Here is a 26,141-nt window from a genome sequence, read left to right as displayed (position 1 = left end):
TTAATGAGGATTTAGTATTCAAGGTGATGTCCCTTTAAACAATCCCATGCATAACCAATTGGTACAGATGTAAATAGAGCCACCACATCAAAAGCTGCAAGTGCTTCATCTCCCCCTATTGCCATTTATTGCACAATTCCTACAAAACTTCTAGTATCCTTTACAGCGTAAACCATTTACCTGCAAGCAGGGAAACAATATTCAGTATAAACTTTAGCAGCATATTAGCATTAGTAGAGGCATGTGATGCCTCTGCATATACTTGAGAGATCCAATAAAGGACATGATTGGTTGTAACGATACAACCTAACAAAAGTAAAGACAATGCTTTGTTCACACAATTCTGTTTGTCCGTATCCACAATTTGTCTATCTATCTTCTGTTAAAGCCATCAAATCTTGTACTCCCCTCTAGGATCCCATAATACTGTCCACTGCTGAGGCATTAAATTAGGATGCGCCAGTTGTTCCTTATTCAATCTAGCAGCAATTCTATTCTAGTAATTGAGGGATGGACTCGAAACGCTGGAAAAAAGAAGAGATAAAGCCAACTTACTCCTTCTTAACCAGCTGTCAAATGGTACCCTGAATTGCCCTTATCTCATCTCACAAATATATTTCAACGCAACGACAACAAAAGCGTTAAGAAATCATCTATTGCTGAAACCATCCTATGCGAGAACAAATTATGGATACTACAACTTCTACAACAGGACTGCAAGATCAATGAACAAAGCAAATGTGGAGATATTTGACACTTCAAGAGGTAACTGAAATTGCTAACCTCATCCATTACCTGACTTAAAATGGACTCCTCTTGCAAGTTCTAAGACTGATTGTGTAACGTGTGTGAAGAAATACCAGTGCTCTGGTATTTCTTCACACACACATTACACTTAAATAGCACGGATGAGTCCTACTTTTATTTATTTAGTTTTATTTTATCTGTACATTTCAATTCACTAGTCTTCTTATGTACATTTACTTCTCTCTTTACTTTGGAAATGTAAACTCCAAGTTTCTGCTTTGAAGCTGTGTAATAATGCTTTGTAGCTGCACCCTCAAGCACATTTGATTGCTGTTTTGTAGCTGTTAACAATAATAATAATAATAATGTCCTTCTGAGATAGTGAGCCTTGAATGCTGAAATAGCACCCTGATCCATGGGTTGAATAAGAGTGGCTGTGTTAAGTGGCATAAAAACCACTCTAACATCATGAAAGTCGTCCAGATGAGGAGCGGGGGGGCAGGCACATTGTCCATAACCAATAAAATCTTGAAAGGGATACCTCTCTCCGCACAATATTCACGAGCCTGGGGAATGAAGCAGTTCACGAACCAGTCTTCGAACAGTGCTTGAGTCATCCAAGCTTTAGGATTTGAAAGGTAATAAATGGGCATTTGTGCTTATTGATGTGCTTAAATCACGAGGGTTTTCTGAATGATAAATGAGAAAAGGCTTCAGCTTAAAACCCGCGGCATTCCCACCAAGCAACAAAGTTAACCGATCCTTAAAAGCTTTGAATCCTGGCATCCGTTTTGCTTCTTGGTGTATGTACGTACGATTAGGCATGCGTTTCCATTGCAAGCCGGTTTCATCTACGTTGAATATTTGTTCCGATAGATAACCTTCTTCTTTGATTAAAGAGTCGAAACTATCAACGAATTTTTTGGCTCCATCTTCATTTGCACTTCCTGCTTCTCCTGTGACACTACATTATGCAAAGCAAATCTTTTTTTAAAACGCTTAAACCACCCAGCACTAGCCTGAAAATCTTCGGCATAATTGTCTCCAGCACGTGATTTCAATCTCTGAAACAAACTTCTAGCCTTCGCTTGCACTGTGTGAAGGCTCATGGGTGTATTTTTTTGTATTAAATCTTCCATCCACATAAACAACAATTTCTCCATTTCATGGATGGTTCCCTGTCGTTGTTTGGTTAAAATTGTAGACTTAATAGGTGCAGAACTTTTCACAGCTTCCCGAATTCTTTCTTTGTCCTTAAATATTGTCGATACCGTGGAATGTGATAACTTCAAGTCACGTGCTATTGTATTCACTTTCTGCCTTCATACTGCTAGATAACTTTCATTTTTGTTTTCCTGTTGCACATGGAAGACTGCTGCACAAATTGGAGCAGTGTGGCATTGGATGCAAATTGCTATTGATAATGGATATGGTGGTTGAGGGGAAGAAGACAGAGAGTAGTAATCAATGGACACTGCTCATCGTGGACTAATGTTATTAGTGGAGTCCCTCAGGGTTCAGTATTGGGTCCTTTATTGTTTTCTGTATTTATAAATGATATTGATGATGGTATATCAAGCTTAATGTCCAAGTTTGCAGACGATACGAAGGTTGGCAGGGTTGTCAAGGACACTACTGACACTATGCTGCTGCAACAGGATCTGGAAAGGTTGAGCAGATGGGCTGAGAGGTGGCAAATGAAGTTTAACATTGACAAATGTAAAGTACTACATATGGGAAACAGCAACCCCAGAGCAACGTATCAACTCTGTGGTACTACACTGACAGTGGTAGAGAATGAAAGGGACTTGGGGGTGGTTGTGCAGGCAGATATGAAGTTCTCTGAGCAGTGCAGACGGGCTGCAAGAGTAGCTCATGGAGTATTGTCAATGATATACAGGAATTTTTCCAGCAGGGATAAGGAGGTGATTATTCCCTTGTATAAGGCAATGGTCAGGCCACACCTAGAGTACTGTATATAGGCCTGGAGACCTCATTTCAAGAAGGATGTAGAGCTGTTGGAACAAGTACAGAGAAGGGCAACAAGATTAGTGAATGGAACAAAGGGGTGCTCTTACGAAGAAAGGCTTAAGTTTTGCGAATTACAGTGTCTGGAGACTAGGCAGCAGCGAGGTGATCTGATAGAGGTGTACAAAGCCTTGAATGGTTTGAGCATGCTCAATGCTGATGGGATTCTTCCTCTTGCTCAGAATAATCACCTGAGAGGGCATAAATTCAAATTGAGGAAAGACAGATGTAGGATAGATGTGCGGAAATTTGCCTTTAGCCAGTGGGTGGTTGGTAGGTGGAACAGACTTCCATCCCTTGTCGTGGAAGTTGATAGCCTAAATAAGTTTAAGGCTCGGCTGGACAGGTATTTCGAACGAACAGAGGGGTGAAGTGGAAGTGGTTATTTTTTATTTATTTATTTTACTTTAATTTTTTTGGCTGATGCTGCATAAGCTTGCTTTCTTGCATCAAATGCCTCTACTAATGCTAATGCTAATTTTATTCTCTAAATCAATAGTTTTCCTTAACTTCTTAGCTGGCATATATGTAGATGAAGGCATTTTCCTTTTACTAAACATTTTATGGGTATTTCAGTAAAATTTTAATTAATACACCACACGAAACAGATGCTTGAAAGCGACTGAGTGTATGTGCCTGGTGGTGTCCTCAGGCCTCCCTTCATTGATGTGCCTCCTCACCTGGGTTATGGGTGTCCTCAGTAGTGACTTCCTGATTTATAATAAATTTATTCATTTATTTATTATTATTATTATTTTTTTTTTGTGGTTGCAAGTGTGGCTGGTCGTAAGTCGATGACCAAGTGTACTTGGATTTCTGGAAAGCTTTTGATACTTTTGCACATGGAAGACTGCTGTACAAATTGGAGCGGTATTGGCATTATGGGCAAGTTGCTGCAATGGATAAAGGGATGGTTGAGTGGGAGACAGCAGAGAGTGGTAATAAATGGACACTGCTCTTCATGGACTAATGTTATTAGTGGTATCCATCAGGGTCAACTGTGTGGTACTGCACTGAGATATGAAGTTCTCTGAGCAGTGCAGACATGCTGCCAAAACAGGTCGTGGAGTTTTGTCAAGGATATATACGAATTTTGCTACCAGAGACAAGGAGGTGATTATTCCTTTGTACACGGCAATGGTCAGGCCAAACTTTGAGTACTGCATACAGATCTGGATGCCTCATTTTAGGAAGGATGTAGAGTTTCTAGAATGAGTACAGAGAAGGGCAACAAGATTGGTGAGAGGAACAAAGAGGTGTGCTTATGAAGAAAGGCTTAAGTTCTGCAAGTTGCAGCATCTGGAGACTAGGCACCTGCGAGGTGATCTGATTGAGGTGTATAAGGCTTTGAATGGTTTGAGCAGGCTCAATGCTGACAGGATACTTCCGTTTGCTCAGATTAAGAACCTGAGGTGCATAGATTCAAACTGAGGAAAGACAGTTGTAGAATAGATGTGCAGAAGTCTGCCTTTAGACAGTGAGTAGTTGATTGCTGGAACAGACTTCCATCTGTTGTTGTGGAAGTTGATAGCTGAAATAAATGTAAGGCTGAACTAGACAAACATTTTGGGTGACCGGATGGTTGAATTGGGAAGGTTTTTTTTTTTTTTTTTTTGGTTGATGCTGTATAAGCTAGTTTTATTGCATCACCTTAACTAATGATAATGCTATATAAGTATATGCATAGCCACTACAGTGGCAACATGTGACTCCTGTCATAATGCACCATTGTTGATAGTGGCTCATAAAGCTTTGTGTCATTGCTATATAAAGACTCTCAAGCCACTTGCAGTCATAAAACCTAAGTGCACTGTCATCAACTGGCAAGGGAGATCTCACTGCCATGTGATGGTTACCTCCCATTAGTGTCACTGTGGTCAACACTGTAATGGAGGCTTCTGAGATTGGCATGATGGTGTTCCGTCCAATACTAATGCATACTTATTTGCTAATACATATGGTTATATATTTGTTAATACATATGGCTATATATTTGTTAATACATATGGATGATATATTAACTGTTATTCCATGAGGTAGGAAAGTAGAACTTTTCCACATTTTAACAGCTTTTGAGCAGACATCCAATTTATCTTCAAGACTAAGGTGCAGGATACCATCTAGATGACGCTAGATGGTATCCTACATTTCTTGCACGTTTTGGTTAGAAGGCTTGGCTTGTGCATTAGTATACAGTTTACAGGAAGCTAATGTGCATGTACCAATTCATGAATTACATATCGATTCCTGCACCAATGCATAAGAATAGCAATATGAGAATGTTGATGGACAGGGTCACACAGCAGTACCTCTGAAGACAGGGGATTAGAAATCAGTAGGGTAAAATCTGATCTTGGTGTGTGTGTGTGTGTGTGTGTTGCATCTTCCCAGGCTGTTAGAACAATATGCTAATAAAGGAGTTAGAAGAGGCAGAAGGGTTTCCCATGTTCCTCTTCTGATAGCTTGTGTCATTGGGCTTAACAGAACAGATTTCTAGAATCCTGAAATAAGAAATGTTCAATGTGTGCAACTTCCTGGCAGGAAGCTTTTCACAGGTTAAGACTCTGGTTCCACAGAAGTCAAAATGTGGAATTGTGTATAACACCCAGTGCCTGGTGTGCAAGACGAGACATGGTTCCTTGGTGAGACAAATCATCACATTAATGACAGGGTGAAGGAACACACAGATGCTATCAAAAAAGTTGATTTTGACTGTCTGGCTAGTGGTGCATGTGTGGTAAGATAGCAGGCCACTTAGTCTATGCTGAGGATGTGGTATTTGTTGACAGTGCAAACAGGTTTTATGAATGGAAATGGCGTGACAGTCATTAGTTAGCAATGACACAAAGGGTTATGAACTACAATCAATGATGGGGCACATGTATCCTGCCATTGAATCTGTAGTTCTTAGGCAGGATGTTTGCTGGCACCCACCCTAACTAAAGAGACATTTCAGTGCCACAACAGGACTTACACATTACCACTGTGACAGCTGTGCCATGCACTTATATGGAGCATGTACAATCAGGATGTATAAACAGCTGATGAAGAAAGCCTTGGCTTTAAAAAGCTCCATATCATTTTAAGATCATTTTATTATATTTTAAATTTTCTTTTATTGCTTTTATATACAGGTAGTTCTTGACTTTACGAGTTGTTGTTATTTGGTTTTTCAGGAGCATTAGCAACTAAGGCCATATTGCTCCGGGATATGTGGTGGTCATTCTCTGACCTTTCCGCATCCTCTGTATTTGGTGGTGATGGGCTCGAACCCCGGTCTAATCAAGAAGCGAGTGCTATGTGCTGCTGCTGCTGCTGCTGCTGCTCTTTCCCACCTGGCTATGGAGGTGCCTGACTTTACAAGTTAATTCGTTCCTAGCATGTGCTCGTAAAGTGGGAATTCATTTCCCATAGACATAAGGTTAAAATAGGGGTTACGTTCTCAACAATGAAATTAGTTAGCTAATTAGTTTATGTTTAAACAATGATTGATTTATCCAAAGAAATGAAAACGTAGCCTGTAAAATCAAGCAAATTATAATAATAGAGAAATTATTTACAACTTACAAATATTGAAGAATGTTTATTCTTCATGATCATCATCATCATCGACTAAATGCACACTTGTTGATCACTCATTATTGGCTCAGCATTCGTTGGTTTGTTGCACAAGGAGTCGTCTTCTTCAGAAATGTTTCAAGAGGCGTTTGTTTTCAAGATAATCTTCTCTTTTAATTATAAATTTCACGATTGACTGCATAAGCAAATTGCAACTAATACGATTCTCGTAGAATAACAAGTTTACAAAGCTTAAAAAAAAAAGGAATGAAGAGAAGATTCTGAAAATTTATTTATATTTTTTATATGGTTGAAGATTTTAGTAAAGGGGAAACACATTTCACCATAATAACATAAAAAATCACACAATTCCAGCTATCGGTAATTTCGCAAATGCAAGAAGAGTTTACTAGCTGTTTATAATTGCTTGCAGTACAGAAAAGCCCAACAAACTGGAAAGTGCAAATTGTTTTTATTGTTTTATGGTCGTGACCTCCAGAAATGTGCTTTAGAAAAATATCACAAAGGCATTAAAATTGATTCTTATAATTGAATATATGATAACGATTAAAGTGTAGTGCATTTTAATGATTTGAAGTGGTAATTAATACAATTTAAAAACCACGCTCACAACCTTTTATATGGCCTTAAGGTCACGTTCGTGACCTTAAAAATGACATTTTAGAGAGATAAATAGCTTAGTTATACAGTGAAAATTTCAACTTCCAAGATCTTCAAATGAATTACCAAAAATCAATGTGTTATTGGGTTCACATTACGATATTTTAACGATATGATGGTGTCTCTGGAACTGATTAATATCGTAAAGCAGGGTACACTGTATTGTATAGCTATGCAAGTGGTTTGGAATGCAGTATTTATGAATGTTTAACATTAATTTTTTTGCAATTAATGTTCATATTTTCGATTTTGTTGATACTTGGGGAAAACAATTCGTAAACCCGAGAACTCGTAAAGCGAAAACTCATAAAGTGAGAACTGCCTGTACTTTTATTTTAAATATACAGTTTATTTTTAATGAAAAAAGCTCCAAACACGAAAGTTATCAAAAATCTATAGTACTTAGCACTATGCATGGGTTGAAGGAGATGGGGGGGAGAGAGAGAGAGATGACGCTAGAAACTTTGCTCTGGCGACTAAACACAGGTTTCACCACTTGAAGCCTCCAATAAGTAAATTGATGGCATTGCACTGGTTGATGGGAGTCATATACCACCTAGTGGAAGGGGGAGATGCCTGAAACATTGTTCTAGACACTAAATGTGTTTCATCACTTCAAGCTGCCAATATGCAAAGTGTATTGCACCACTTTGTTAATAAGAGTCATCTACCACCTAGTTGCACTAATCCTGGTTTATTTTTATGAATTTAGTGTTTTATGGTTCTTTTAGTGACTTAACTATAGTGATATCAGTGTATTAGAGAAATCCATAGATTGGACATGAAGTTCTCTGAGAAAGGAAGATGGGTGGCAAGGGAGGCCCATGGTGTCCTATCAACAATTGCTTATAAAAATAGGAGGTCATAACCCCACTGTATAAGGCAATTTTACAGTTGGTCACTACCATGGTCTCAGAGAGTTTTTAAATTCTATGCAGTGGGACCAACTGACAATGTTACCAACAACAAATCTTAAATGAGAAGCATTCAGGAAAGTAATCATAGAAACCACTAGGCTTTTCATACCTATGAAAAAATACCGTTCAAGGTTAGACCTAAATGGATGTCAGATCAGATTAACTATTGAGACAAGTAGAAGAGAAGAGAAGAAAAGTGCATGAGATATATATTATCAGGTGATTCAGAAGCCTGTGGTAGATATAAATTAATCTGAAATTAAGTGACAAAGGAGGTTAGGAAAGCTAAGGCATATCATGAGAAGTCTCTGGCAAAGAATATAAAGAAAAGCAGCAGAGACTTCTATGCTTATATTAGCAGTAGAATAAAGGAGTTGAATCACATTGGGCCACTTGATATGAAAGGGATAACTGTTGAAGAAAAATTGAATAGGTATTCTGAATCTACATTCACACATGAGCAATTCTTTAGGCGAGGGTATGACAGAAGTTGATTAAACTTCAATGGGGAGCTAAATGACTTTATGATAACTAAAAGGAAACTGGAAGAGAAATTGCTGAAACTGAACATAAAGAAGGCAACTTAGGTTGATAGGGAGTTGGGCAAGCTGTAGCCATAATTATGAGAGCATCCAAGGATTCAGGGTGGTCCCCATGGACTGGAGATGTGTGAATTTATCCCCAATTCATAAAGTAGGGTCAAAAGGTGACACAAGTAATTACACCTGTTAGCTTAACATCTGTTCCAGGGAAAATAATGGAATCACTGGTTAAAGAACTAATGCAGGACCATCTGGAGAAGCATGAAATTATACTGCAATCAGAGCATGGATTTTTAAAGGCAGTTTTCTTTAACCAATCTGATAGGTTACCATGATGCAGTGACCAAGGAACTGGATTCAAAATAATAATTTTGACATCATATACTTGGATTTCAGGAAGACTTTTGATACTGTTGCACATTAGCATTAGCATTAGTAGAGGCATTTGATGCAAGAAAGCAAGCTTATGCAGCATCAGCCGAAAAAAAAAAAAAAAAAACCCCACTCCCACTTCACCCCTCTGTTCGTTCAAAATACCTGTCCAGCTGAGCCTTAAACTTATTTAGGCTATCAACCTCCACCACAAGGGATGGAAGTCTGTTCCACCAACCAACCACCCGCTGGCTAAAGGCAAATTTCCGCACGTCTATCCTACATCTGTCTTTCCTCAATTTGAATTTATGCCCTCTCAGGTGATTTTTCTGAGCTAGAGGAAGAATCCCATCAGCATTGAGCATGCTTAAACCATTCAAGGCTTTATACACCTCTATCAGATCACCTCGCTGGTGCCTAGTCTCCAGACACTGTAATTTGCAAAACTTAAGCCTTTCTTCGTAAGAGCACCCCTTTGTTCCATTCACTAATCTTGTTGCCCTTCTCTGTACTCGTTCCAGCAGCTCTACATCCTTCTTGAAATGAGGCCTCCAGACCTGTATACAGTACTCTAGGTGTGGCCTGACCATCGCCTTATACAATGGAATAATCACCTCCTTATCCCTGCTGGAAAAATTCCTGTATATCATTGACAATACTCCATGAGCTACTCTTGCAGCCCGTCTGCACTGCTCAGAGAACTTCATATCTGCCTGCACAACCACCCCCAAGTCCCTTTCATTCTCTACCACTGTCAGTGTAGTACCACAGAGTTGATACGTTGCTCTGGGGTTGCTGTTTCCCATGTGTAGTACTTTACATTTGTCAATGTTAAACTTCATTTGCCACCTCTCAGCCCATCTGCTCAACCTTTCCAGATCCTGTTGCAGCAGCATAGTGTCAGTAGTGTCCTTGACAACCCTGCCAACCTTTGTATCGTCTGCAAACTTGGACATTAAGCCCGATATACCATCATCAATATCATTTATAAATACAGAAAACAATAATGGACCCAACACTGAGCCCTGAGGGACTCCACTAATAACATCAGTCCACGATGAGCAGTGTCCATTGATTACCACTCTCTGTCTTCTCCCCCTCAACCACCCCTTTATCCATAGCAGCAATTTGCCTCCAATGTCACACTGCTCCAATTTGTGTAGCAGTCTTCCATGTGCAACAGTATCAAAAGCCTTTCTAAGATCCAAGTATATAATATCAAAGTTATTCCCTGCATCCAGTTCTTTTGTGACTGCATCATAGTATCCAATCAAGTTGGTCAGGCAAGACCTCCCCTTAACAAAACCATGCTGTGTCTGAGCTATAACTGAAGTCTTGTCTAAATGATCCTGCAGTGCTTCTTTAACCAGTGCCTCCATTAATTTTCCTGGAACAGAAGTTAAGCTCACAGGTCTATAATTACTTGTGTCAGCCTTTGATCCTCCTTTGTGAATTGGGGTCACATTTGCACATTTCCAGTCTATGGGTACCTCCCCTGAGTCCAAGGAAGCTCTCATAATTATGGCTAAGGGTTTGCTTACTTCCTTTTCTGCCTCCTTTAATATAACTGGATAGATCCCATCCACCCCGGGTGCCTTTCTTGTGTTTATCTTCAACAGTTTCTCCTCCACTTTACTCCCAGTTATTTCAAGATTCTGTAGCTTACTGCTAGAGTTGAATACACCTCTGGCATTCCCCTCGCTGAATAACTCCTCATGTGTGAATGTCGATGCAAAATATTCATTTAGTTTGTTAGCTACCTGAGCAGGATCATCAACACTTGACCCATCAATATCAAGTGGACCAATCTGATTCATCCCCTTCCTTCTAGAATTTACATAAGTAAAGAACTCTTTCCTGTTTTTCTTTGCATCCCTTGCCAAGGATTTCTTGTAATCTGCCTTCACCTGCCTAACCTCCTTTGTAACTTGGTTGCATATCAACTTGTATCTATCATAGGCTTCTGTGTCATGTGTTAATTTGTATGTATCCCATGCATTTTTCTTCTCTGCCATATGCCTCATTAGTTCATCTGACATCCATTTTGGCCTAAACCTTGAACAATATTTCTTAGTTGGTATGTAAAGCCTAGTAGCTTCCAAGATAAGTTCTTTGAATGCTTCCCATTTTGAATTTGCTGTTGGTAACATCATCAGTTGGTCCCACTGTATAGAATTTAAATACTGTCTCAGTCCATCGTAGTCGCCTTTACGGAAGCAATAACCCTTCCCTTTACCCCTAATGGTAGTTACCTCTTTGAGTAAATCCCACTTCAGTACACTGTGATCACTGCCAACTAGTGGTTCATTTATCTGCAGATTCTTAATGCATGAAGAATCACTGCTGATAATCAAATCAAGAGTATTACTCCCTCTAGTTGCCTCCCGAACATGCTGATGTAGAAAACAATCATCCAATAAATCCACAAAAGTCCTGCTAGTGTGTGAGTAACCAGCCCCCAAATTCCAGTCAATATCTGGGAAATTAAAATCTCCCATTATAAGACACTCTGATTTACTGGCCCACTCTATTTCCCTGTACAGTTCCTTATTATACTCATCAGAGTCATTAGGCCTATAGCACACTCCTACTCTCAATTTTGATCTCCCAATGTTTATGTCACACCAAACTGACTCCACACTGCACTGTCCAGCGATGTCGACTGGCTTCACTTCCTTGGTTTTTATGTGTTTCTTAACTAATAGCATAACCCCTCCTCCCTTCCTATCCTGTCTATCCTTTCTGTAGACGTTGTACTCCCCAAATTGCAGTTCTGCATCCCTTATATCTGTGTGACACCACGTCTCTGATATCCCAACAATATCTGCCTTCGATGTTTTGAGCAATACCTCAAATTCATCAAATTTATTTACTAAACTCCTAGCATTGGTGTACACGCAAGTATACCTGCACCTGTTTCTATTCTTAGCTACCCTAACACAACCCATGTGTTTACTTGTACCGCAATGGCTCCCAGCAGTCTCTGAAATACCATGCATCTTGTTTTTCAGGCTTCTGCTCATTCTAATAGAAGCAGTGCAAGAATCTCTTTCAACTCTGCCAGTGGCTACTGTCAATCTATTGGTCTTTGTCTCCCCCCAAGCTAGCAGTTTTCCGACCCACCTAACACTGCCTCAATAGCATCAGCAAATATTCTTGCACCCTTTCTATTTAAGTGTATCCCATCCCTGTAGAAGCAATCTCTCCTGTTAACAAGTACAGTCCAGGCTGAAAAAAATTCTACCCCTTGAGCCTTGCACAATCTTTTCAGGGCCGAATTGATCGACAAGGCTCTCATCATATACTCCCTCCTATCGTGTCTGGGCAGAATTGCAGACACTTTCAAATTCAATCCTAATTCTCGGCTTTTGTTCAACAGTGACCTGTACTTGTTAAGTAATTCTGCCGGTCTCCTACTCTTAATATTATTAGTGCCAACGTGTACAACTATATCACCTTTTGTGCCCTTAAAACTTGATATCCGCTCTACAACGTCATCAACCTTTGCCCCTGGCAGACATACCCTGGTCCTGTTCCACCTATCTTTTTTACAAAGCATGTTCCCCGTTTCCCTGACAATAGAGTCACCAACAACTACTAGTTCCTTCGGGACCAGCGCATTCTGCCTTAGGGGTTGTCTCTGTGTCACGCGATGCCCAAGTGCAAGCTCTGGCGTTGATGTGGGCAGCTGAGAGCTTGATGGGCCCCTCAATTTAGTTTCTTCGAGGGCATCCACCCTGTCCTTCAAGCTCTCATATAGGCCCACAAGAACGCCGAGTTGTTGCCTGATATCGATACACTCCTTGCATCGCGCACACACAAAGACATCCCCCTTGGCAGTATCATGTCCCGTACCCGATTGCTCTGCAAACATCAAGCAAACAGTGCATTTTATAAGGCTGTGAGTCAGAGGACAACTGCCCCCCTCAGTTCTGCTCTGAGCCACAGCACTTCCATTAGCTTGAGCCTTTTGCTTTGCTGCTCTGGTCTGAGTCATGATTCTATTAATTTATTAATTAATTATGTTATTAATTATATTACGTTTGTAATCTAAGTCGTTATATGTATTTATTTAAACGTACAATTTAACTGCTAACGAAGTTCAACTAACGCTATCTAGTACGGTATATAACCTACGGTATACGGTATAATTTTTCAATATTTATTAATGATACAGATGAAGTAATACCAGGCTTAATGTCAAAGTATCACAATGGCGGGAAAGTTACTAACGGTAACGGTAGTTACGAACACGTGGAAACCCTTACCGATACTTTTACAAGGCCGAGTAAAGAATAAATACACCAAATTAATCAAAAAATCACAAAATAATGTTATACTACTAAATTTAAATCAAAAGTTTTAGAAAAACAATAATTTCAAATCAATAAATAAGAAAAATCCACTTAGCGGCTTTGAACACGACCGTCACTAGTAGCCTCGTCAGCAGCAAACATAAAAGACTGCTGTATAAACTGCAGCAAAGTGTCATTAAGGGCAACAGTTACTGCTATGGATAAAGGGATGGTTAAGTGGAAGAAGACAGAGAGTGGTTATCAATGGGCACTGCTCTTTGTGGACTAATGTTATCAGTGGAGTTCCTCAGGATTCAGTGCTGGGCCCACTGTTATTTTTTCAATATTTATTAATGATACAGATGAAGTAATACCAGGCTTAATGTCAAAGTTTGCAGGTGATGCAAAGGTCGGTAGAGTGGCTAATGACAGGAATGACAGTGTGCTACTGCAACAGGATCTAGAAAAGTTAGGCAAATGGACTGAGAAATGGCAATTGAAGTTTAACATTGACAAATACAAAGTACTGCATATGGGTAGCAGTAACCTCAGAGTAACTTATCAACTTTGGTACTACACTCAGGGTAGTGGAGAATGAAAAAGACCTGGGGGTAATTGTGCAGTCAAATATGAAGTTTGCTGAGCAGTGCAGACTGGCTGTCAGGGCAGGTCATACCTAGAGTACTGTGTACAGGTCTGGAGGCCTCACTTTAGGAAGGATGTACATCTGCCGGAATGGTTGCAGAGAAGGGCAACCAGACTAAGCTGAGTGTTAATGGCATTCTTCCTCTTCCTGAGACCACATACATGAACAGACATAAATAAGTCGAGAAGGATGGTTGCAGGATAGACATGTGGAAGTTTTCCTTTCTCCAACAGGTGGTTGATTGCTGGAACAGGCTTCCATCTGTTGTTGTGGAAGTGGATGGTTTAATTCAAGGAAGAATTAGACCAATATTTGGAGGGTATGGATGGGTGAAGTGTGTGTGTGTGTGTGTGTGTGTGTGTGTGTGTGTGTGTGTGTGTGTGTGTGTGTGTGTGTGTGTGTGTGTGTGTGTGTGTGATGCTATATAAGCTTGCTTTCTTGCATCATATGCCACTACTACTACTATTATTATTATTATACGGCTACACCTGGAATAGTTAGTTGAAATGTGGAGACCATACCAAAAAAAAAATCACGTCAAGCACCCTGAAAGACACACAATGTGTCTGGTGAGATTTGCAAAGGCTATATCAGCAACAGAAAGACTATATCAACCATATGAAAGACTATATCAGCAACAGAGCTTGGTAACTAGGTACCTCAGATGGGATTTGAGAAGGAATTGACAGTAAAATTTTCATGGTTACAAATGATCCAGAACTAGGTATCGTATATTTAAATTGCAGGGGAAGAGGTTTGGGAAATTTTTTTTAGCCAGTGAACTGTTAATTATTGGAATATTGTACGTCATGGGTATTTGAGCCTGACAGACGAAATTCAAAGTTGAGCTGAACAGTCATCAATATGACAATTCATACGCAGGTAGTTTATTTTATTATATTTTATGTTTGTTTATTTTTAATCTATATATATATATATATATATATATATATATATATATATATATATATAGAATATCATTAGAAAAAGTAAATCAATCCAATAATAAGAATACCATCAAGGACTTAAGAAAACGCAAAAAAAAAAAAAAAAAAAAAAAAAAATTATTATTATCGCTTTTTACCGACAATCTAGATGACTTCAACTGGGGCCAACCACCCAGAATGAAGGCAAAAAACGACAAGAAGTTCTCTGTTTCTGTGATGATCAATATATGCTAAGTAATTTAAATCTAAACCAAATATAAACCAGTATAGGCCGAACATAAATCGAATATAAATAAATCGAATGAAGATAATTAATTAAGAAAAATTTTGAAATATTAGAATCAAAGGTAAGAAATATAAATAAAATATAAATGTAAGCATATATTAATCATCGTTGACCCGACAGAGAACGTAATTTAAGGATTAAAACAAGATTAAATATATAATACATACTACATTTGACCGTATCTAGGACATAATGTAATAGTCGTCAAAATAATATGTGGTGCCCCCTATGTGATGGATACGGTAAAAATAAATAATTAAATTAAATTAACGCAAAGAGAAACATGCAGATAGTAAGAAGAAAAACTAAAGGAGTAGGAAAAATAGAACCTGAACTCCACAAAGGCGAAAAATAGTGGTATAGATAAGAAATAGTTTCTCCTACGTCCTCGGATTGCCCTAATAATTTCGGAGAAATAAAAATAAAGAGTGTAGGACAGCTTAAAGGCATTACAAGATATAAGTTGTGGCTCGGGTATGCCCGGGATCGCAAACCCGTTCCTATAGTAGGACCCTGAGCTGAATTTGCATGTTATCTCAGCATGAATTTAAGTAAATTTAAATGAAATTAACTATATGTATTAAAAAAAAAAAAAAAAAAAAAAAAAAAATGATACACTGTAATTTGCAAGCCGGTGGGTACAAGTTTTCTACGCCGTAAGACACCAAGAATGCAAAGTGTATCCTATTTACATATATACATGGCACTAAATATAACGATTTTATTGAAAATTATATTGGAGCGATAGGTTCAGAAAACAAATTTTTGAAATTAATTATGCTAATTGCTTTCCTGAAGTGATATTTCAGGTAAGCGATAGGGAAATTATTATTAATCAACTTGCCGTACAACGCTGTTAAGCCTGTTGAACAATTTTTATTACTATTGCAGATATAAGCAATCCTTAAACATTGCGATAAAATTATATTAGCATGCACTGATTTTGATACATTTGATTTCCAGTTTGTAAGGCTGACTACGTTAAAATTAAATGCATCTCTTTTATTATATACGTTTACGTCTATTTTATTATTATGTAATATTTCTATATGAAGATCCAAGTAATTTGCTATAGTATCGGAACTATTAGTTTTTTCCAACACAAGCTCCCCTGGATATAATCCACTGTAATCCTGGACAAAATGTGGACAATTAAAAACACATATATCATCTACGTATCTGTATATAAGTAGGTTATCTTGAAATTCTCTTTCTGTATAATACAGATAAAGGTTTGCGATTATGCTTGATGCTGGACTTCCCATAGGGGTGCCAGTGACTTGCAAATATAACGATGTTCCGTCATATACATAGTTATTAAAGATGCATAATTTTATTAGAGAATTCCAATAGGTTAAATCAACCTTTATAGCATTTTTATTTTCTAAATATAGTTTCTGGAGGACGACTTCTAAGTTATTAAGGTTAATGCTCGTAAATAGACTGTTAAAGTCAAAAGTTTGTATTTGATGAATATTATTATTTTTTAGAGCATTTATAATAGGTAAGTTATTATTTATTATAATAGTTTTATTTAAGTTATTTAATATACTTTTAAGTAACTTTTCTAACGTTTTTCCAGGAAATTTAGCATAACTATCTCTACATGATGTTATGAATCTAAAAGCAATTGGTGTTTTGTGAAATTTGGGTATGCAATATATAAATGGATATTTTAGGTTATTATACTTTAACTTTAATTTTTTATGCAATGCAATTAATTTTTTGATTATTATATTAGAAGAAGATGTTATCTGTTTATATGTACGGCTAGACTGTAGTGATTATATATATATATATATATATATATATATATATATATATAATCATATAAATTAGAATAAGGTATAAAATAAAAATAAAATAATGCCAGCAGTACGGCAAGACCTAATTTCAAATCAAGCAGGGAGGGAAGAGAGGGGTAAAAAGAGTAAAAATATTGCAGCAGAAACTCTAAATTAATTTAGAAAATCTAAATGTACGAATAATAATTCTTTGAAATTTAAGAGCCAATTAAATAGAAATTTAACTGTGTCCCCTCTGACAGGCACCAGGTCCAAATTTATGTGAAATATCACCAAACAGAGATTTAAACCGCTACAATAAAAGAAAACAAAAATAGACTGACCATTATGCCCCATCTCGACAGAGGACCACAAGGCCAATAATGGTCAGGGAATCGCTGCATTTCCAACGCTAAACAAATCGCCGCAAAGGAGAATCGATCGTAAGATCAGTCTGCCACACCGATCCCCAGATCGAACCTCCAATGCAGGGAATTGAACAGCGGTGGTCCTGATACAGCGAAAATCAAAAATAGAACAGACATGAGCTCTCCAGTGCAAAGCAACATTACTGACAAAAGTAAACTTAACCCGTTTATATAAACGAATAATAAACTATAAATGCAGTACTGGTGCAGATGGGGCATAATGGTCAGTCTATTTTTGTTTTGTTTTATTGTAGTGGTTTAAATCTCTGTTTGGTGATATTTCACATAAATTTGGACCTGGTGCCTGTCAGAGGGGGCACCGTTAAATTTCTATTTAATTGGCTCTTAAATTTCAAAGAATTATTATTCGTACATTTAGATTTTCTAAATTAATTTAGAGTTTCTGCTGCAATATTTTTACTCTTTTTACCCCTCTCTTCCCTCCCTGCTTGATTTAAAATTAGGTTTAATTTTGTCTTTTCGCTCTTGTCTTGCCGTACTGCTGGCATTATTTTATTTTTATTTTATACCTTATTCTAATTTATATGATTATATTTCAAGCATTATGTAGAGGAATATGCTTTTTGCTGCCCCTGATGTATGCTGTACCTCCTTTTTATTTTTATTATGAAATATTCCGTTTTTCCAACTATTTCAGCATTATTTAAATATATATATACATATATATATATATATATATATATATATATTTTGGATGTGTAAGCATCTTTGGCGGCACCTACTAAATTTCAGATGGTAGTAAAATCAATTTGTCATGATTTTGTGATGCAGAAATTACGTCATTTCTGTTTCATAATAAAGAAAAACGGAGTCGGGGGGAAGAGATCACGCAAAGGTTCACGGGAAGTGATCTTGGATGTGGTCATGCAATGGATCATGGGAGATGACCTTGCAGATCACCTACTAAATTTCAGATGGTAGTAAAATCAATTTGCATGATTTTGCGATGCGGAAATGGCATCATTTCCATTTCATAACAAAGAAAAACGGAGCCAGGAGAGGAGAGTGCACAAAGGATCATGGGAGGTGATCTTGGATGTGCTCAGAGCTGGCATAAACCAGCTGGTGGCAGAAAAACGTTTATGATTCGGGGCATACCTACCACCTAGATGAGTTTGGGCTAACCACTGCTGCCCGTGGCAGAAACCCTTTGGTAACCAGAGAAACGAATAGCTTGCAAAATTTAAAGTAAAGCAAAGGATCATGGATGTGCTCAGAGCTGGCATAAACCAACTGGTTGTGAAAAATGTTTATGATTTGGGGCATACCACTTAGGTGGCTTTGGGCTAACCATTACTGTCCACGGCAGAAACCTTTTGGTAACCAGAGAAATGGATATCTTGAGGGCAGTGATCTTGAATGTGCTCAGAGCTGGCATAAACCAGCTCTGAGCACATCTAAGATCATTACATTCATGCACTTCAGCCTTACCATTACATGCGCTTCAACAAGCGCATGTAATGTAGGCATCACAGTTCCCATCTGTATTACTGAAGCGGTTGTATATTTCCATCAAGAGGCAAATCATAAACGTTTTTCTGCAACGAGCTGGGCCGGTCAAGAATATTTGAATCAGTTCACAACTGGAAGATAACAGAGTAAAAATTACATGTACGAGTAGAATCTTTTGCTTGTCATTTGCCATTCTCATTAAGTTGCAGAAGTCCTAGTTGGTCATCAAGTTTTCACGTTTCTTTGCAATCGCGCCAAGTTGGTTGAGTGTGGCGAGCTTTAGTCCTCATTCATCTCACTGTTTGGATGATTGTAAAAGTTTCGAAAGGGGTCTCCTTCTCGCAGTCACATTACAAGGCTATGCAAGTCATTACCGCGTGCTTCGTCAGGGTCAACAGCATCGTTGTCTTGACGGATCATCTTACATATTTCAATCACTTTGCGAACGTCTAAGTCTGATTCATACAATTTACGACCTAGTATAAGCTCTTTAGACGGCCTCCGTAGCCGAGCGGGCAGGAGCGGGAGTGCAGTAGCACACGCTCTTTGAGTAGACCGGGGTTCAAGCCCCTGACTGCTGAATACGGTCGATCTGCCAACCCGCACTGGACCAGCGTGGCAGATTATGGTCCATTTCCCTCAGCATGAATTGTTGAGGAGGCTTCCACCCTGCAGTGGGTTGATAATGGCTGCACTTTACTTTTTTTTTTTATAAGCTCTTTATTGTCGTCGTAGATCTTGACATATTTCATCTCTGACAGTATCTCTGTTTCCTCACTGCGAAATAGAATGGGCAGCGTTACCATCTTGTGCCTGTACTCATTGAGATCCCGAGCCAAGTCATAATTTTGATAGCTTATTATGTGTGGATACTGTCGTTTCTTGCAGATCTCGTAGTGTGTTTAATTCACGTGTAATTTGTGACAAAGCATGACAGAGTAACTTGATAGTATGATTGTAACAATAAGAATACTTGTATTGTTGCAATCATACTATTAAACAAATGGCTACAATCAAATGATTAAATTAGGCTATGGCCTAACCTCTTCCAAACATTGATTCGGTAGAGTAAGCAACGAACGTGTGTATCCTATTTATCACTAACATTGATTTGGTAGAGTAACTAGTGGCGTGAGCATAAACTACATCGTTCATGATTTCAGTTCTAGCTTTTCGAAATTTATTAGGTGTCGTCAACAAATGATTTTATTTTATTTTTTTTTGTTTTTATTTTTTTTTTTTGCAGCAAAAGTCTGTCTTCACCACATGGTCACTATTAATAAGTAAAGGTCAGAGTGAGAAAAAAAAATTCTACATAGAAGACTTGCAGAACCTTTGGAGGTTGCAGCTGAATGACAAGGGCTCTGCAATAAACTGAAACCTCTGGCTTTTTCTCAACACCACCACATAACAGTGAAATGAGATCTCAGACTATAAATATTTAATAATGTTAGTATCTACTTAACAATATTACCTTTTGTTATTCCTGGCAGATAGTACTGTGTCACTAGCACCAACTACAGAATGTATTCCCTATTTCCCCTAACAGTTAAATCACCCAGAATTACACCCTCCTAAGAGACAAGCACTTTCTACTTCTGGTGATCTGCCTCTGCACTCAAATCTACAGGAATATTCATCATTGTTGTGGTGGACTCCCCAGTCTCCTGAATTACTCTTTCTCTTGGCATCAACTTTTTAACTCAGACACTCAACTTTGTACATGAAACACTGAATTTTCATTGCATTATCTTACTCTCTTTACAAAAGGATTGTAGATGGCATTATTCCTGCCAGAAACAGCTCATAATACATGTTGAAGTCAGTGTAAGCAACAAAGGTCATTCCCTGACCTTTCCGCATCCTCCGTATTTGGCACGGGCTTGAACCCCGATCTAATCAAGAAGCGTGTGCTACGCACTGCTGCTCCTGCCCACCTGGCTATGGAGGCGCCTTCTTCCTGGTGCTACCCAATTCATAATCACTTTTGGAAATCTATCCTTCTCCATTCTTCTGGAATGTCCATATGACCTCAGCTTTTTTTGTTTCAATTATCTGGATTATATCATTTTTCACTTCCATCATTCATCGAATCGGTTCATTTCTAATTTTCTCCAGTCTCGATTTTCCTCCAGGTCTTCTCTAGTAGTCCATTTTTATTGCAAGCAATTTCCCCTGTTGTCTTTTATTCACTGTCCATAGACGATCCATCGCCCTGTATTATCAATCCCAATTATTTAAAGCTATGTACTGTTTTAAGTTTATATCCTTCCATCTCCAGAACTACTGCTTTCGCCACCAATTTCCTGCATATATACTCTGTGTCATCTAAGTCTTGTGCCACTACCACCACCACCTGATTTACAGACCTGATGAAATAAAATATGATTTATTTCATTCATTGAGGGAAACAATAGTAGTAGTAGTGGCATGTGATGCAAGAAAGCATGTGTATGAGCATCAGGCAAAAAAAAAAAAAAAAAAATCACACCATTCCCTCCAAATGCCTGTCCAGTTCCTCCTTAAATTTATTCAACCTATCAACTTCCACAACGGCAGATGGAAGTTTGTTCCAGCAATTAACCACCCGCTGGCTAAAGGAAAATTTCCGCACATCTATTCTACATCTGTCTTTTCTTAATTTGAATTTATGCCCCCTTAGGTTCGTAATCTGAACAAGTGGAAGGATCCCATCAGAATTCAGCGTGCTCAACCCATTCAAGGCCTTATACACCTCAATCAGATCACTGCGCAGGTGTCTAGTCTCCAGCCACTGCAATTTGAAGAACTTAAGCCTCTCTTGGTAAGAGGATCCCTTCATTCCCCTCACCAATCTTGTTGCCCTTCTCTGTACATGCTCAAGTAAATCTACATCCTTCCTAAAATGAGGCCTCCAGACCTGTACGCAGTACTCATGGCGTGGCCTGACCATTGCCTTATACAGAGGGATAATCACCTCCTTTTCCCTGCTAGCAAAATTCCTATATCATTGACAAAACCCCATGACCTGCCCTGGCAGCCTGTCTGCAGTCAGTAGGATAGCATTAGTAGAAGCATATGATGAAAGAAAGTGAGCATATATAGCATCAGCCAAAAAAAAAAACACTTCCCGTTTCACCCATCCATTCACTCCAAAAGTTTGTCTAGTTCAGCCTTAAATTTATTACAGTTGTCAACTTCCACAACGACAGATGGAAGTTTGTTCCAGCAATCAACCACTTACTGGCTAAAGACAAATTTCCGCACATCTATTCTACAACTGTCTTTCCTCAATTTGAATTTATGCCCGCTCAGGTCCAGAATCTGAGCAACAGGAAGAATCTCAACAGCACATTGAGTTTGCTCGAACTATTCAAGACCATATACACCTCAATCAAAATGTGGTGTCCTTATTTAAGACACCAAATGTTTCCCTCAAATGAATAGTCTTATAGAAGGTATTATATTAATTAGAAATCTGAAAGTTCAATAACTCAGAAAGAATTAATGAGATAAAAAACCCTTCTGGATGCACAGCTCTAGAGTTCTCTTAGTATGCATGCAAAGTTTCAGGGATGTTCTAGTTTGAAAGTATCATAGTTATGGTGCTTGCCTACACATTCTTTAATTATTCTAGATAAAGGAAAAAAAATGGCTGCATTTAGACTAATTTATTTCGGTTTAAGAAAGTTTTTGAAAACAATTTCAATAAAGCATCTTTCAGCCATTAGAGCATTATATTAGCTTACTTTTTTCTTATCTATAAGAACAGCAAATACAGCCAGTCCTCGTATACCATGTGTTTACACTACACGAATTCGATCATACATGATTTATAAACAGGGAAACGATATCTTATATAACACGAACCGAATTCGCTTCTGCACGATTCGCCTTTGTGTTTACAAGAAATGGCAGTCGAACGCAGAATCACTCCAAATGAACGCAACACGATAGGAACGAAGAGAAGATTCCGAAAATGTATTTGTTTTTTATATCAGTGAATGGGAAACACATTTCACCATAATAACGTAAAAACCAACACAATTCCAGCTATCGGTATTATCACAAATGCAATTAGATCGAGTTTACTACCAGTTTATAACAGATTCCACTAGCACGAACGCAAATGGAAATTGTTTTTATTGTTTTATGGTAGTAACCCCTAGAAATGTGCTTTAGTAAAATGTGAGGTGTTAATAGTGTATCTCTGCCTTTACGGTGTTGTTTATTCAGTTGTTACATGCGCACAGCTTTGTTTATGTGTATCAAGCGTGCCTCCTCATTTTGTAATTGTGCTTTATTCCCTAAAAATGAGTAAAATTCTTAATTAAAAGGTGTGAAAAGGAAGCATCCTGGTGAAGACACTGCAGATTCAGAGAGAAAAAGAAAAGCAATATCGATAAACAGAGGCAGACTGGGTCAAAAATTCTTACCCGGGAAAATTTATAGTGGCCTGATACTATGGTTTATGGCCAAAATCACACCAGCCTCCGGGTTTCTCCGGTAAGGCTTATGGCCAGTCTGCCTCTGTTGATAGAGAAAAAATATGAAATTGTGAAACGCTTTGAGCAAAATGAAAGACCATGTGATATTACAAGTGCTACAGACCTAAATGAGGCAACGCCGAGAATTACAAAGAATGCAGAGAAAATAAAAACAACTTTCACAGCGGGAACAACTCAAAGTGTAATTAAAATCCATTAGATCAAGACACAAAGAATTGGAAGAGATGGAACGGCTGTCATCTGGTTGGATAGAAAATCAAACAAAAAACAAGTTTTCTTACAATAGAAGCAAAAGCATTAGCAAGATTTTATTACATAATAGTTGTAACAAAATACGTAAGTATTTTATTCGTAAAAAATACTTACGTATTTTTTATTATATTATAATAAAATATAATATAATAATAATAAAAAATATAAAAAATTATATTATTTTTTATTACGTATTTTAATCTTTATAAAATACATAAGTATTTTATTACGATTATTTATTGTGTTGTAATGTTTTGGTTACCAATGTGTGTTCAATCTTGGGTAGTTGGCACCTAACCCTATTTTTCCCATAGGGCCTGTTGTTTATATTGCACGAGGGTTTCTAGGAACACAACTATCGTGCTATACGAATATATATATATATATACATGTATGGTCACAATATAAGCTAAATTTCTAATGTTTTTTACTCCACTGGTGGGGAATAGAAAAAACAACAGCACACCATTAAGTTACAGTTTTTATATTTAATATATTACTACAATGCATGAATATATGGTATATTCTTAAAGAACTTCAGGTAGCATTCTATGATCATACATATGTATATGATATTTTTTTTTAATAAGAACAGCAAATATATATAGGGTTGTTAAAATTAAAGTATTCCTATGTAGAGGGCTCTGGAGCGAGTTCTAAGGCTCACAGCACTAAAATTCTCCAACGTGTCCTCCATTTTGGTCACCAACAGTTTCCATTCGAAGAACAGTATTTTCTACAGCAGAACATAACATGTCAACTAGAATAGCCAGCACATGACGTCTAATGCTGTCCTTTAGATCTGCCAGAGTTTGACATCCTTCCCGATACACCTGGTTCTTCAAAAACCCCACAACCAGAAATCGCACGGGGTGAGGTCCAGTGATCGGGGTGGCCAAGATATCTGGATACAATGGCTGATGACCCGTTCATCTGTAAAGTGTTGCCTTATCAATCTTTGGACACAACAGTGAATGTAGGGTGGCACACCATCTTGCATGAATATGGTATCCTGCAGGCACCCACGTTGTTGCAGCTCTGGTATTGATTGTGAAATTTGCCAACATTTAATATCAATGTCTGGTGACGGAACAGGTGCAGGGTCCAGTCGGTGTTACTTGTTCAAAACAATATGGCCCAATCATGAATGTGACCATAAATCAACACCACAGTGTCACTTTTGGAGAATGCAACGGGATCTCTTGGATAACTCAAGGGTTTTCTGTTGCCCAAAAGCAACGGTTATGCGTATTCACTTGTCCATTTAAGCAGAAGTGGGCTTCATCACTCCAAAAGATGCTCCATGGCCAAGAGATATCCACTGTCATTCGTGCCAGAAACTGAAGTGTGTATGTGAAACGAATATCTGCATCGCCATGCTAACTGCTGTAGCATGTGCATCTTGTAAGGATAGTACTACAACACCTGACGCATTACAAGCCTTACAGTGGAATATGACATGTCCACTTCACGAGAAACAGCTGGCACACTTGTGCTACCACATGGAGATGGACCTGATAAATCTACAACAGCCATAACCACATCTTCAACACGAGAGGAGTCCACTTGTTTTCGACCTCTACCTGGTTGAACACCAAGATGTCCTGTAGCTTCAAATTTCACAATCATTTTGCAGACATCACAAACAGCCATAGGCCTTATGCGTTTCTGACGCCGGAATTCTCTGATAGCCGCAGCTGCATTTTTGCTGTTCTGATAGTACAGCTTCGCTAATAGTGCCTTTTCCTGCAATGTTGTTGGCATTGCTGCTGTAGTGCAGGCAAACATCTATTGTATGATTCTGAAGAGACTGCTTTGCTTTTATACAGTACAGTAGAACTGAGTAGTGGCGCTGTGGCAATAACTTACGATTATGAAAATGACGTTAAGTTATTTGCATAATCATAACTAAGATAGTTACGTGCCATACAGTGACAAATTTTGTAACTAATTTTTTTTCCCCAATAAATGGCGAGCACATTCTTTATATGTACCTGTTGTCCAAATTTCTCTTCAGTACGAGCCTTAGAACTTGCTCCAGAGCCTTCTACATAGGGATACTTTAATTTTAACAACCCTGTGTATATATATACATACAACTTTGTAAATTTTAAGCATCACCAAAATCTCACAAATAAGTAACCACATTACATATAGACTTATGGCTAAATATTACCAGTTCATATATTAAATCAAAATATCATAACTTACTTGCAATGTTTATACAGTTCTAACAGCCTCCTCATAACATTACAAGTTTGTAATGTAGGATTTTGTGTAAATACTTCCTCCAAGCGTGCCATTCCTGCACGCAACTTCTCAATGTTAGCCAAGAGCTTTTCCTGTATGGGTTTACTATCCTCTGATACAGATGGTTTATCTTCCACTTTATCTTTGTTTTTTGGCTGATCTTCTTTCACTTGTTCTTTTGGCTTGGTTTCATTCTGAATTTTTTCTTCCAATTGATTCCTGAAATCAATTTATTTAAAACATGTCATAAAAATATGAGCTATCTCAAATAAACAGATCTGAAATGAAGGTTATATTGAAAAAATAATCTTAGATAAAGATAATCTTAACTGAATAAATGAATATAATCTTGAATAAACAGATGATAATGAACACTGATTTTTACTTTAGAGAGAGAGAGAGAGAGAGAGAGAGAGAGAGAAAGAATATGAAGTTTCTTCCATATTAT

General features: G+C 38.0%; 1 protein-coding gene across 2 annotated transcripts in view; it reads right to left on the bottom strand.

Moving 5' to 3' along the window:
• Positions 1–26,141, bottom strand: part of LOC150076458 ((E3-independent) E2 ubiquitin-conjugating enzyme UBE2O) — a 758,089-nt gene that overhangs the window by 300,762 nt on the left and 431,186 nt on the right. For both annotated transcript variants that reach the window (XM_090387793.1, XM_090387794.1), the window contains exon 14: positions 25,655–25,912. In XM_090387793.1, coding sequence (XP_090243919.1) covers positions 25,655–25,912 — 258 coding nt within the window. The remainder of the gene's footprint in view (positions 1–25,654; positions 25,913–26,141) is intronic.

The sequence above is a fragment of the Mastigoproctus giganteus genome, chromosome 13 (assembly GCF_048544385.1).
Source record: "Mastigoproctus giganteus isolate SK-2022 chromosome 13, ASM4854438v1, whole genome shotgun sequence".
Classification (NCBI taxonomy): Eukaryota; Metazoa; Arthropoda; class Arachnida; order Uropygi; family Thelyphonidae; genus Mastigoproctus; species Mastigoproctus giganteus.
Note: the sequence above shows the minus strand (reverse complement) of the source record. Positions and strands in the feature narration are given on the sequence as shown.